Source organism: Cyclopterus lumpus, chromosome 13, assembly GCF_009769545.1.
Source record: "Cyclopterus lumpus isolate fCycLum1 chromosome 13, fCycLum1.pri, whole genome shotgun sequence".
Taxonomy (NCBI): Eukaryota; Metazoa; Chordata; class Actinopteri; order Perciformes; family Cyclopteridae; genus Cyclopterus; species Cyclopterus lumpus.
This window is the reverse complement of record NC_046978.1, coordinates 8,564,924-8,577,724: the sequence shown is the minus strand read 5'-3', so window position 1 is coordinate 8,577,724 and position 12,801 is coordinate 8,564,924. Positions and strand designations below refer to the sequence as shown.

Below are 12,801 nucleotides of genomic sequence, written 5' to 3'. Positions count from 1 at the left end.
AATTGTCGTTATCAAGGAGACACTGAAGCATTATCTGTTTTTGGCAAATTCCGTCGTTGTTGTGATGATCAGACCTGCAACTGGTCACGTTACACAGTCGTCTCCCCAACCACCAGGGCCAAAGATCACGTTATCATAAGGCAGGTTTAGAATTAAAGCTGATATAAATGTTGATTTCACTTTACACATTTCGTTTTAATGTGGAAACATACACGTGTTGGAGCCTTTTAAGAACCTCACATTCACCACAGTGCATTTTGTTGTTTGAAGAAATTGAAGGGTCGACAAAAATAAGCAGCCACAAAGAAAAACTAAAATGCATGTTCCACTAATCAGCTCTAATTCTACAGACATAGTTCAGTATGTTAAAGTGAATGAACAAGATGATAAGTAATGATTGTTGAGGCACACATTTTGTAGATAATGTGTAACCAATGTTAGAATATTCTAACAGAAAAACCAAGAAGTGAATGTGAAAGTTAACCCCTGGAGATCTGCTACTGAAGGACAAATCAGTCACATGCAACAAGAGTGCTTCACTGCTTCCTGTTTCTGAGAGTGTGCACATTGCAACTACTCTGTCCTAAACCCAAGTGGTAATGAAGCACTCTCTCCCATTGTTCTTTTCTTTGAGATAATTACAGCTTTTACACATTCAGGAATCTGGCGCTGTGTGCAGCACTGTGTTATTATCATGCACTGCAGCTTGAACTGATAAATACACTTCCTCAGCAGTTTGAGACGCACATCATATTTATTCTCCGAAGATAAGCACAAATGCTCGTCTCAATGAGACTCCCTCATGTTGAGCTGTGACATCTATAGCCTGTATTACCTAATCAGGGGACATGAACTCTCCAGGGAGTCTCCAATCTCCTGCAAAATGTAACCCACCGACTCTCCCTGCGCTACAACTCAGCATCACTGTGATTAAAGCATGACCCATGATATGTCCCCACACCATACCCCCTGCCTTAATACCCCACGGCGGTTTATTTATACCCTCAAAGAGCTATAAATCCCCAGGTGAAAGTGCTGCCCTTTTCACCAATCAATCTCCCCTCCTGGGCCACTTTGCATTGGAACAGTAAAGTCAGTACAGTGCGGCGGCTCGTGTATTCATGAGATGATAAATCACATCTTATTTTCCTCCACAAAACATTGAATGTGTTAATGATATCACCTATTTCGGTTAAATAGCTTCAGTGAGGGTGATTTTACACCACCAGCAGAACTTGGGCTGAAGAAATGCTCAAACCCCCCCCTCAGTAGAACTAAATAGTTTATGAGCATTTATGGACTTTGACCTTAGTAATTGTGGTTTCCTCATTGAGGGTTTCATGCCGCAAAAATAAAAAAAAATACTTCTCTGTAAGCTCCATTACTTTTTTTTCCAGGCAAGCCATGCTGCACTGGCACCACCTCCCCTGTGACCAGTGGGTGCACATCCACACAGACCGTCTGGGACATTTGGTTTTACAGTCTGTGAAAACAGCCTTTGTTAAACACAACATTCCTCACTCGTCACATTGGTGAGCCAGTCCTTGCACACCTCAACCCCCCCCCTTTTCTGTAGCCACTCTCATGGTCCCATCCCCTGCCAAGGCTTGACCATCAAGAGCAGCGAGAGGTCATGCTTGTGTTTGCAGCTCCACATAGGTCTCCCCCATAATGAGCCCCCTCCGATTAGACCCTCAGCAGTAGACACTGACTTTTGGAGGGCATACGTGACGACAGCGTACCTGCTACAGAGCATATTCTTACTGCTTACTTACATATTCTTAAGGCTTACCAATGAGTCAATTTAAAAAAAAAAAAGGTGTATATTCTTAAAGAGCAGTTTAACACTCCCACTATTTATTATACTGGTGAAGGTGTGCACATTAAGTGGGAACAGAATGAGACAGAAATGAGTGTTTAGGTTTCCAACTGGTTAAGCTTCATGCACAATCATTCTGTAGAGTACTGTATGTGCACATGCTGGGTGAGAGACTAAATGCAGTGTGCAGTGGTAGGTACACGTACCAGGACGCACAGTATATTCACATAAAGGGTTCTCTAACAATCTGGGTTTAAATTACAATAATAAACCACAAATTGAATATTTCACGTCCATTGTAATACAAACATTAATACAATGTGAAAGAGTGACTCCAATAAATACATTGGAACTGACCGGGGATGACAATGCAAATGTAGTACATCCAACTGAAGGATAAAGAAAAAGTGTTGCAATGGATTTAGATCGCCATCTGCTGGAATTAAAAAGGAAGGTTTCACAATGTTTCAAGACCATCTTGTTTTAGTGTACATACCTGATCATTTTGAAGACGGTGAAGTCCTATAGACATGCAAATAAGGTCAGTCTACATTCATCAACTTCACAAGTCTGACCACCTGCATACCAATCGGTTTCATTGTGTAACTTTGCTGGAAACAAAAACACCCTTTCTGAAATTATTCTCCTGTTTTCCAGTGAAAAATAAATCGTAACCATTTACACTATTTGTTGACCAGAGCCATATGTTTTCGGCTCTGTAACAGTGTGGAAAGAGGTGACGCTGGAGATGAAGTGATGACAGGGGAGGTAGTAGTAGAAACGATCCTAAAAGCTACACAGCGGTGTCAGGACATGGGTAATTTGCAGAGACGGAAGAGTTGTTGAGTGAAAGAGAGTTACACATTACAGGTAAAGCAACACTACACCTTAAAGATGTTCTCAGAAGAACATGGGTGGGAATCAGAGGGAGATTTACTAATTCAAATTTGTGTGGATGGAATGTTCATACATTACTTCAGAGTAACAAAAAAAAGAAAAAAAAGAAAAGGTGGAACCACCAGCTGGTTTAATTACACAAAGGTCGCATCTCTAGGTGTCACGGTGTTCACGAAGTGTCTCTGTCACTCAAGCACACTAAATATTCCCCAAGATGACCACAGAGGATACTTCGGTCACATGTTCAACACAGATAACTCTCGTCTAACATCCTTATCACACCAACCGCTGTCAGAACAAATCTGGCAAATGCTGGTTTCAAACAACCATATGAAGTGACACGTTGTTTTCCACACTATTTCTGATTATATTTCATTTTCTGATGTTGCAGCAAGTAAACACCAACAAATAAATCGTTTTTATACTGCGTTTAGTCTTTATCACAATTCATTTTTATACAACACAAAAATCAGCTGGTCAAGTCCCAGTGCAATGGGTCGAAAACATAATCCTTTTATATGCTTTGATTGCTGAGCATTTGTTTCAGTCTTCTCTTAGATACGCCTCAGGCACCTCTTCCTCATCATTATTATTATGTAAGGAGGAAACATCTTGCGTCACCCTTTCAACCTCCATTACTTTACTCTCCGCTAACTTCTTATCTGTATCCACTGACAGTTTCCGTGCTTCCGCCACCTGCGACTCGGCCACCTGCATGTTTGTGCTCACTGTGATGGATGCATGTTCAGCTCCTGGAAATACACAGATGCAGACAGACAGACACACACACAGAGAGTTAAATTGTTGAAAAAAAGTTCAAACGGTTGCCATGACACCAGTTCAGACATTCGGTGTGGTCATCAACAAGGCACTCCTGTCCATCATCTCCATTTTGTTACCCACAAAGCCCTACTGAGTGATAGCAAATGATCCATACACTGTCCAGAGTGCAACACTGACAGTGGCTGAATGGGAACGGGCACAGACGGCGACGTACAAAGCTTTGGGAAGATGATTCACAGCCGTACACTTGTATTCATCATTACAAGAACCCTGAGAAACACTTCAACCATGACATCCCAACTGTTCACTCACACGGCCACAAAACCAGACTCAGACGTTGTCTTTTACACACCTGAGGTGTACGCTGCCTCAGCTGCCGTTTCACACAGCTTGAAGGCGCTGACCCAGGTTAACTCAAAACGCTTGCATTCATCCTGTCGGTCACTAACCTGTCAGGACGAGAAGAATTATTAAGTCAAATGCAAACCGTTTGTTCAACGGGGTTTGCAAGTATGCCGTCATATTCATGCCGTGGTTTATTTTGAAGTACTTTTCACCGAACAGGACAACACAAACTACTAACCTCGGAACGCTGGCCAATGATCACCTGCCAGATTGCATCCTCTTCTGCAGGCGACAGATTTCCCAGTGATTGCAAGTATCGTCTTTGGAGGGCAATGAGTGTGTGCACAGCCTGTTAGCAAAAGGGCGAGGACATACACGGTTTAAATTTAAAACAAAAAGGGAACAACTATGGAGGCAGAGTAGCACAGGGGATGATTTTTTTTTCTGGCGCAATGAAAACGATTCAAACTATTATAGTTGATAAATTCAAACAAATAGGCCTGTGGATTATCTCCAGCACTAGGCAGGACAGTGTTTCTGCACACATCTGGACATGGACAACTTGACATGTTTTATACTCTACTTTTATCGCTCGTCTATTTAAAGTAGAGAAATAAAGAAAGTTAGACTAAGGCATAAACAACCTCATACAACTCCTCTTTGATAAAACATATTTATAATTATAACTAAACCTTTTTTTGCTTTAATAATGATGGGGGTTAGATCTAAGGACAGAGGGTTTAGTATGCTGTACAGATTGTAAAGCAAAGGCAGATTTGTGATACTGGGCTACATAAATACAATTGTCATGACTTGTACGCAAACTATACTTGCAAATAATCTTTCTGCAATTCAGGATATAGGCTAGAAGATATATATATATATATATATATATATATATATATATATCTTTTAAAAAGGTTACTATCAATCAATACTTACTTTTGAGTACTCTGTAATGGCATCAATGAGAGCCAAAGTGGTCTGAGAAAGAAAAGTGCTTGAACTGTCTGTAACCAGAGAGGCTGCTCGTCTGATCAGAGACTCATGAGAGAGGTTTTCAACCTGCAATAGAGACGCACAGAGAGAGAGAGAGAGAGAGAGAAACAAACACCAGACCCCGTTACACGTTGAGTTATGTACTGTGTTTTCGGTAATGGCGGCTGCATTCTTTTGTACGGGTCCATCTCTGGTAAGGTGACACACTCACCTGTTTGAAAGGTATAGCACACAGCCCACCGCCCACAGTTAGAGACGCAATACCTGTGTACAGAATATTTGTCCATTTGACGGCTTTAAGGACTGCAGGTTTTCTGCTGCTCAACAGGACAGGAGCTGAACTCCTAAAATAGAGAAAAAAAACAGTTTCAGTTTTTAAAAACAGCCGTCCGTCTAAAGGCTCGCTATCTGGCTCTCACTAGCGAGTCGCGACCAAAGCCGGACGACTGAGGGATTAACTGAAGCTAGTCCAACATTTAACCTTTTATATTGATTCGCAAATGTAGCTGAAGACACACGAATGGTATTTGTTGGCAATGAAAAACAAGTTTAACGTGTTTGTCGCAACTTCCGGTTATCGTTGTTGTTGTTGCTTGGACCGTCTTGAAGCTTTCCTCACTTTAGAGTCGGAAACAACATTCCATCTCGAGATATGTTTAATTTAGTATAGCGTGTATGAATGACAAACGTTGTTGTAAAATGTTATCTAACCACAGCCTACCTGAGGAGACGGAAGCAGGTTGTTACCTTCCTCAGCGCGGCCATGTTGGTCCGCCACAATAAAACCGTTCGTCGTCACTGAGCAAAGGTTCCCCCACCATGACGCTGTCACAGACTGAACACAGTCGCCCTCTCGTGGTGAATAAAGCAATATTAGCATGGGGTTTGTTAAGTCCTGGTAATCATTACAGAGCGCAAAATGCTTTGGAGTGATGCGTTCAATGGCCCACGTATCAGTGAGACATTTCATTCCTTTCATCCTCTCCACTAGGAAGTTAAAGATGTTCAAATGTGTAACGTTGTTAGCATCAGTCTCACCTGGACCAGCTACAGAGTAAAATATTACTTACCTACACATGAATGCATCATTATTAATATTCTTCTACACATACTATTAGAAAACCCTGTTGCATTTCGGGTACCTTTATTTTGTATACTTAATTTAGTGTATTTAGCTAATAATACAGGGTATTATTAAGTAATATTTTCAATGCAGGAGTTAAACTTTACAAGGGGGAAAGAAAGAAGTAGAAATGCACAAGTTAACATCCTGCATTCAAAATATTACTTAAAGTGCAAAAGTATTTACATAAAAAAGAATTAAAGTGTCAACGGTAAAAGTATATATTATTATCATTGATGCATGCGTTCTATTTTATCTTAATACATAATATTATGTATTGTGATATTCTATATATTTAACATAACCTGTTACCTCAACTTATAACAACTTAGTTATCAAAGAAATGTAGAGTTACAAGTCCCACAATATTTGTATTTGATATATTTTAAGTATAAGTACCTACAAGTACAGTAATTAACGGTATTTACTTTGTTACTTTCCACTACTGGTAGTTGTGTTTTTCAAACCAATCTAAGACAAATTAAACAAAATAGAATGAAACCAAACCAAAGAGAAATTAGGGTCGATTTCAAGAATAATATGAGGGGAAAGCTTGACTTGCAGGTGCTTGGTGTATCTAGTCAGCTGAATTTCCTCACAAGCATTTTGCATTACAGGCTTGTAATGTGTAATGATGAATCAGCACTGTGATGTGAGTGTACAGGCCCTTAGATGGCCTTTACAGCCTCCCTTTGACCACAGAGTGGAGAGCCAGGAATGTGTGTGAAAAATGAGCAAAACAATTAACAGAAGAGCAAATTCACGAGAAAAACGCTGATTGAAAGAAGACACACAAATAATGATAGAGGATTTACAGTGGCTGCTGATGTGATGGATTTAAGAAGTAATGTTCTGTTCTGTTCTGTTCAACCTGATTTCTTTTTTCAAATATGGAATTTGAGTTTCAAGTGGGCGGTGAGATGCAACTAAATCATGAGTCAAGATAAATTCCCATTTGTTTATTAGTTGTGATACTTAATATTATTCAGTGTGGTCTGTCATACCTAATGCATTCCCATAAAACACTTCATTAAAAATAACTGTTTGCACACGATGATAAAAAGCTAAAAGCATCATAATCTGGCTTTTAATTATTACTTCTCTACATCAACAACAACTTAATAATTGTACTCATATAAACAATATGTAGGGTTTAATTATATGTTCTGTCAAGTCAGTAGGGTCAATAGTTCATCCATGTATTTCACTGAAGCAGAAAGTGACTTGTGTTACAGGTCAAATAAAGATATGATGTAATGTATTAAAGATTATAAAATGGGGTTATATTTCACAGTGCAGTTGTTAATGTATCTGTAAACTGACTTACCATATTAAAAGAAAAATTAAGATAAAAGCAACAGAATTTATTGTTCAGACAACATTTAATTAAAAAATGTAATTTGAAGTTTTGTTAACAAACTGTTAACAAACAAACAATAACAGGTGTATTCATTAGCCCAGCCAACATCAACAGAGCAGGCTTTGAATAATTAATGATGCCATTAGTCATCACTATGGTTATCAATATGCTTCATGGGAGTTAAACAGGAGTGTATTATTACACATGGGAATACAGATAGCTGGCTAATTATCATCATCATTATGTTTAATTTGTACGGACGATGAAAACAAGTGTAGACAATTAGTGTATTCCCTCGATAGGCCTACGTCTCAAGGTTAACTATCAGAAGTTGTTGAACAGGCCACACAATGGCAGTACTGTTAATGGCAGTCAGCAAAGTCAAAGTAATACAAACAACTTAATTTACATTATAATTATATATTCTTTTTTCCCTGATGTATGTGAATGAATCATGTCATTAAACAGATAAATATGCAATGTGTCACGCAGAGGAATGTGACTTGAGTACACTTACTCAAATGCTGTACTTTAAGGTGACTTTGAGGTACAGCATTAGCAGGGCTACAGCATTAGCTGTCCTACAGCCCTAGCAGTTTTACAGCACTAGCAGTGCTATAGCATTAGCTAGTGCTATAGTGCTCTACATTCCTATATATAGCACTGCTACAGCATTAGTAGTCCTACATCGATAGCAGTCATACAGCGCTAGCAGTGCTACAGCATTAGCTAGCACTAGAAGTGCTCTAGCTCTAGAAGTCATACAGCACTAGCAGTCCTACAGCTCTAGCAGCCCTACAGCTCTAGCAGTGCTACAGCATTAGCAGTCCTACCACCCTAGAAGTTTTGCAGTGCTAGCAGTGCTACAGTGGTATCAGTCATACATTGCTATATATAGCACTGCTACAGTATTAGCAGTGCTACAGCGCTAGCAGTCCTACAGCTCTAGCAGTGATACAGTGCTAGCAGACCTATAGCGCTAGCAATACTACTGCATTAGCAGTCCTACATCAATAGCAGACCTACAGCGCTAGCAATACTACTGCATTAGCAGTGCTACAGCATTAGCAGTCCTACATCGATAGCAGTCATACAGCACTAGCAGTGCTACAGCATTAGCTAGCACAAGAAGTGCTATAGGTCTAGAAGTCATACAGCACTAGCAGTCATACAGCCCTAGCAGTGCTACAGCTCTAGCAGTTCTACAGCATTGGCAGTGCTACAAAAGTAGCAGTCCTACAGCTCTAGCAGTTCTACAGCATTGGCAGTGCTACAAAAGTTGCAGTCCTACAGCTCTAGCAGTTCTACAGCTCTAGTAATTTGTGATTTTGGGCTCTTCAAAATAAATTGAATTGAATTGAATTTATTCAAGTACTGTACTCCATAATGTATTGCTCTAGATTAAACCCAGCAGTACATACATTGTGTACAAATGCAACATACATATTAATGCGCCAGTAAAAACACTTAGCCTACAAAATAACACAATAATAATATTTTTTTAAACACTGATGGACTAAGTAATTATTCACCATAATACTTGGAAGAAAAGGTATATTGTGGGGCCCTTGTTAACAATGGACACAGGGTGGTCATCACATTTATCTAATTATTTCACTTTTTAGAACATTTGCATGTTACAGTCTATATTGTATACACATCATTGTGCAGATCCCGGTGATCCTTTTTCTTTCCATCAACTCTATTCTCATTGTGACCTTTTTAAAAAAGGATCTACACAACTACACGCTATATCTTATTTGCTGTTACACTATTGTGTCATTAAAAGGTGCACACACACACACACACACACACACAGTCTTTCATCTGGTTTGGCCTGCTCTTGGAGCTCAAGTGTTTGTCAGGTCTTCTGTGAATGCATGTGGTGTGCATACACTATTATGTAAAGTATTGTTTTTTTTTTTTAAACAAGGCAATTCAAAGTGCTTCAGAGCGATCTCACTGGGCACACCAGAGATTACCAGGTGTAAATGTAATCAGGTCAAATTATATCTGGATACACAACATAATTTAGTGCAAAGTGTAAATTGGGTATTAGTCTTGTTAATGCATTATTTATTTACAAATCAATAGTTTTCCAACTATTTCAAAACTTTTTTTACCTGTTGTTTCATCCATTTTCACTGAGAGCCAACAGAGAATAGATTGAATAATTGATGAACCAATTAACCGTCACCTTCAGTAAGTTTCAAAGGGCTGGATTTGCCATATAGGAATAGTAATGAAGGGCTCATTGGCATCACTGCTCTGTTTGGAGTCAAAGTCCCCACGGAGAAAAACTAACCTTGTCTGCTGGGATAACTGTGCTATTGTTCACAGACATGACAACAATCCCCAAAAAGTATTGCAAAACAAACTCCTTTGTTCCATCAAGTTTCATCAAACCAGCACTTCCGGTGCACTAACTTTTACTTTCATGTCTAGATGGATGTTTTAGATAATATGACCAAAGTAGGAGGTTTATACGACTGCTTGAGTTTATTGTCCCGTTAAACACAGTTTGAACTCAATTTGTTTCCTTGAGTCAATAATTTGTGAGCAAATTTAAGAACATCCATTACACGACAAAACACATATTAAAGGATGACAAAGATAATATATTGAGTTTAACAGCCAACACCCAAAGAACACATGTCTCCCCATTTACATTGTTCACCTTTTTTTGCATTGCACTGCATTACTTAAGCAATAAGGTCAGGCCTAACAACACCCTTGAACAGGACATTAATGACGATACAGTCCTGCCTCGAGGACCTTATTGCTTTTTATACGGTTGCCAACGACATTATAAATAGTAAGTAAATAGTAAGCTGCCTTTCAGCACAAAATAGTTGTAGCCACCAAACGTTGTGTATCGCATTTCAGTAGCCGAGAGAAAATAGTCCCCGTGTGCGGGGCTGTTGCTATGCAACAGACAAACAGCATTGGAACATCACGTTTGTTAGCCTAGCTAGATCTCGCACCATCTCATTCATTCACATTGCTCATTTTATAAAAGGTTCCATTAAAATAACAAAGATGACTATGGGACACTTGCAATACAATAATATTTAATTTAAACATTAACGTTTGTTCATGTTGATTTGGATTTCTTCATTAACGTTACTTGTGCATCCGTGGAAAACGTTTCTCATGTCCCCTTCGTCTCTGATGATATCGCTTACGACCACTTTTACTCTCTTTGCCGGTGGCTCGGTGTTGGAAGTGCCTTCTCCAGAAGGATATTATTATTATTATTATTATTATTATTATTATTATTATTATCACTCCAACTCCATCTTTCATTGAGATTTGGTGCCCAGTAGCTTTGAAGGGAGCTTTTTTTCATTGCGCAACATTATATATCTCAATTTCTTTCTTATCTATGGTGGCATGACGTCCACCTGAAGTTCCTCTTCGGCTAACCACTCATTAAATATCAAAGTTCATTTGAAACATATTTGGTAACTGCAGCTTGAAACCAAACTAACGGCCGCGCAAAATCTACCTGTTATTTTGAGTCCGCACTGATATGGAACGCTCAGATAAATGTAAACGGGTGTACAGGACTTTATGGCTCAATAAAGTACACCCTGTGACTCACACTCAACCAATCAGAATCCTTGATTTCATCTACCCGTATTATAATAACATATAATGCATTGCACTGCATTACTAACATATAATTAAAGCATCCAATGCATAATCAAAACTATATGTATGCACAGAACATACATTAAAACAAACCGACTGAAGTGTGTCGCACACTTGTCCGTGGAAGTGGTTGTCCATGCCAGCACAAGGCTTTTTGTTTGAAGATTGGCCTGTGGGTCTGTGGGCCAATCATCAGCTTGGGCGACTGTGGGTCAGTGGTTAGCATGCCTGTCTTTCAATCAGGGGGATCGTGATTCAATCCCCGCCCTAGTTGATGTGTCCTTGAGCAAGACACTTAACCCTGCATTGTTTCCTGTAGCTGTGTCTACAGTGTATGATTGTAAGTTGCTTTGGATAAAAGCGTCAGCTAAATGACATGTAATGTAACTTACAATTTTGAGTGGCACAACCTGTTTCCATGCACATGATTGTGAAGACCGGTGCCAGAACCATGCAGCTTAGACTTTGACCATTTGTCTGGGACACTAGATGCATGAGGATGTAACTTCCATCCAATCATATGACCTGAGAGTAAGGGTGGGCTAGAATATCAATAAGATCCTCTCTGTACCTCTGAACTTTGCTCCAGTGATCACTGACGTGGGAAACCCAGTGGTTAATCCTACTTAATCCTACTATAGCATGTTCTACCATCACATCATGGGTTACTAATACCAGAGGTTATCATGTTCTGGTATAGGCATGTCCTCCAAGCATCAAGACCAACCTGCGTCTGGCCAAAAGCTTACAGAACTGGATGAAATTCCCTTTCTCATAGCTGATCCTATCAGATTCTGCAGCACCGGGCAGCAGACACTCTGTTTGAGACTGTTTTATATGACCAAATAAAGGGAATGAAAGACAACCATTAGCTGGCTTCAGTGCTTTCTTGTTGGACACAGAAAATAAATTGCAAGGGATTAAATCTATGTATCCTTTCTGACACTAAAAAACAACAATACAATAAAATAATAAAATTTAAAGTTGTCATGTGTATGACTGGTGATTCCCAGTGGTAGAATAAAAAAAGACACTATAGCAATCAGTTATACAGGACGAAGGCCTGGGATTGCTGGCAAGTTTACAACTATTAAAACAATTTAATTCTTGTATCAGTCTTCAGTCAGAACAATACTTTAATAATAAAAAAATAAAGATGAGGAGAGAATAACATGGTTATATGGATCGAGCCATCCCCATATCTAATACCTCTCTATGGTCGTATTTGACCCCACTTTTGTGTGAAAGTTTGGAACATCTATTAACATTTTTGTTGGAAAACACATCCATAATTAATCTAACTTTAAAATACATACTTGAAAGTTGATGTGTATCCAACACACAACGTGAGTAACTATCGTAACAATGGCCAGTGAGGTGTGTTGTTAGCAACAATTAGTGACGATGACATTGTGTGGGACGAAGTCTGATTTGTTGTCCCCTTGTGTTATATTTGCTCCTGTAAACTCTTCATGCACACCTCTCCCAGAAGCCAGGACCGAGGCCAGCAAGAGACCTCTACCATGCCACATTACTGCAGAGATGGTTTGGTAATCTGAGACTGTTATATGTGTCAAATGTATTGTTGGTACATGTGATATTAATGTGTGAAACCAACTAGAATTTGCAGTTGTGAGTTTGTCATTTGAGCGTTGCACCAAAGGAAACCTGTGCATCTGCCTTACACAAATATTTTAGATTACAATGACAGTTTTGGTGATGATGAATTCTTTTTTTTTTGTCTGTCATTAGAGCTACAGAAGGTAGATTGAGACAGTGTTTTAAACCCTTGTACAGCTGGCGGCTATAACCGAGAAATAT

The 12,801-nt window shown here is 39.2% G+C and overlaps 1 protein-coding gene across 1 annotated transcript; it reads right to left on the bottom strand.

Moving 5' to 3' along the window:
* Nucleotides 1-2,829: 2,829 nt before the first annotated feature.
* LOC117741982 (diablo homolog, mitochondrial-like) lies at nt 2,830-5,699 on the bottom strand. The gene is made up of 6 exons (XM_034549288.1): nt 5,565-5,699; nt 5,055-5,187; nt 4,787-4,909; nt 4,083-4,193; nt 3,852-3,948; nt 2,830-3,468 (listed from the first exon to the last, which is right to left on the bottom strand). The coding sequence occupies exons 1-6, from the start codon at nt 5,606-5,608 to the stop codon at nt 3,260-3,262; spliced, it is 717 nt and encodes a 238-aa protein (XP_034405179.1). The 5' UTR covers nt 5,609-5,699; the 3' UTR covers nt 2,830-3,259.
* Between the last annotated feature and the right edge of the window lie 7,102 nt (nt 5,700-12,801).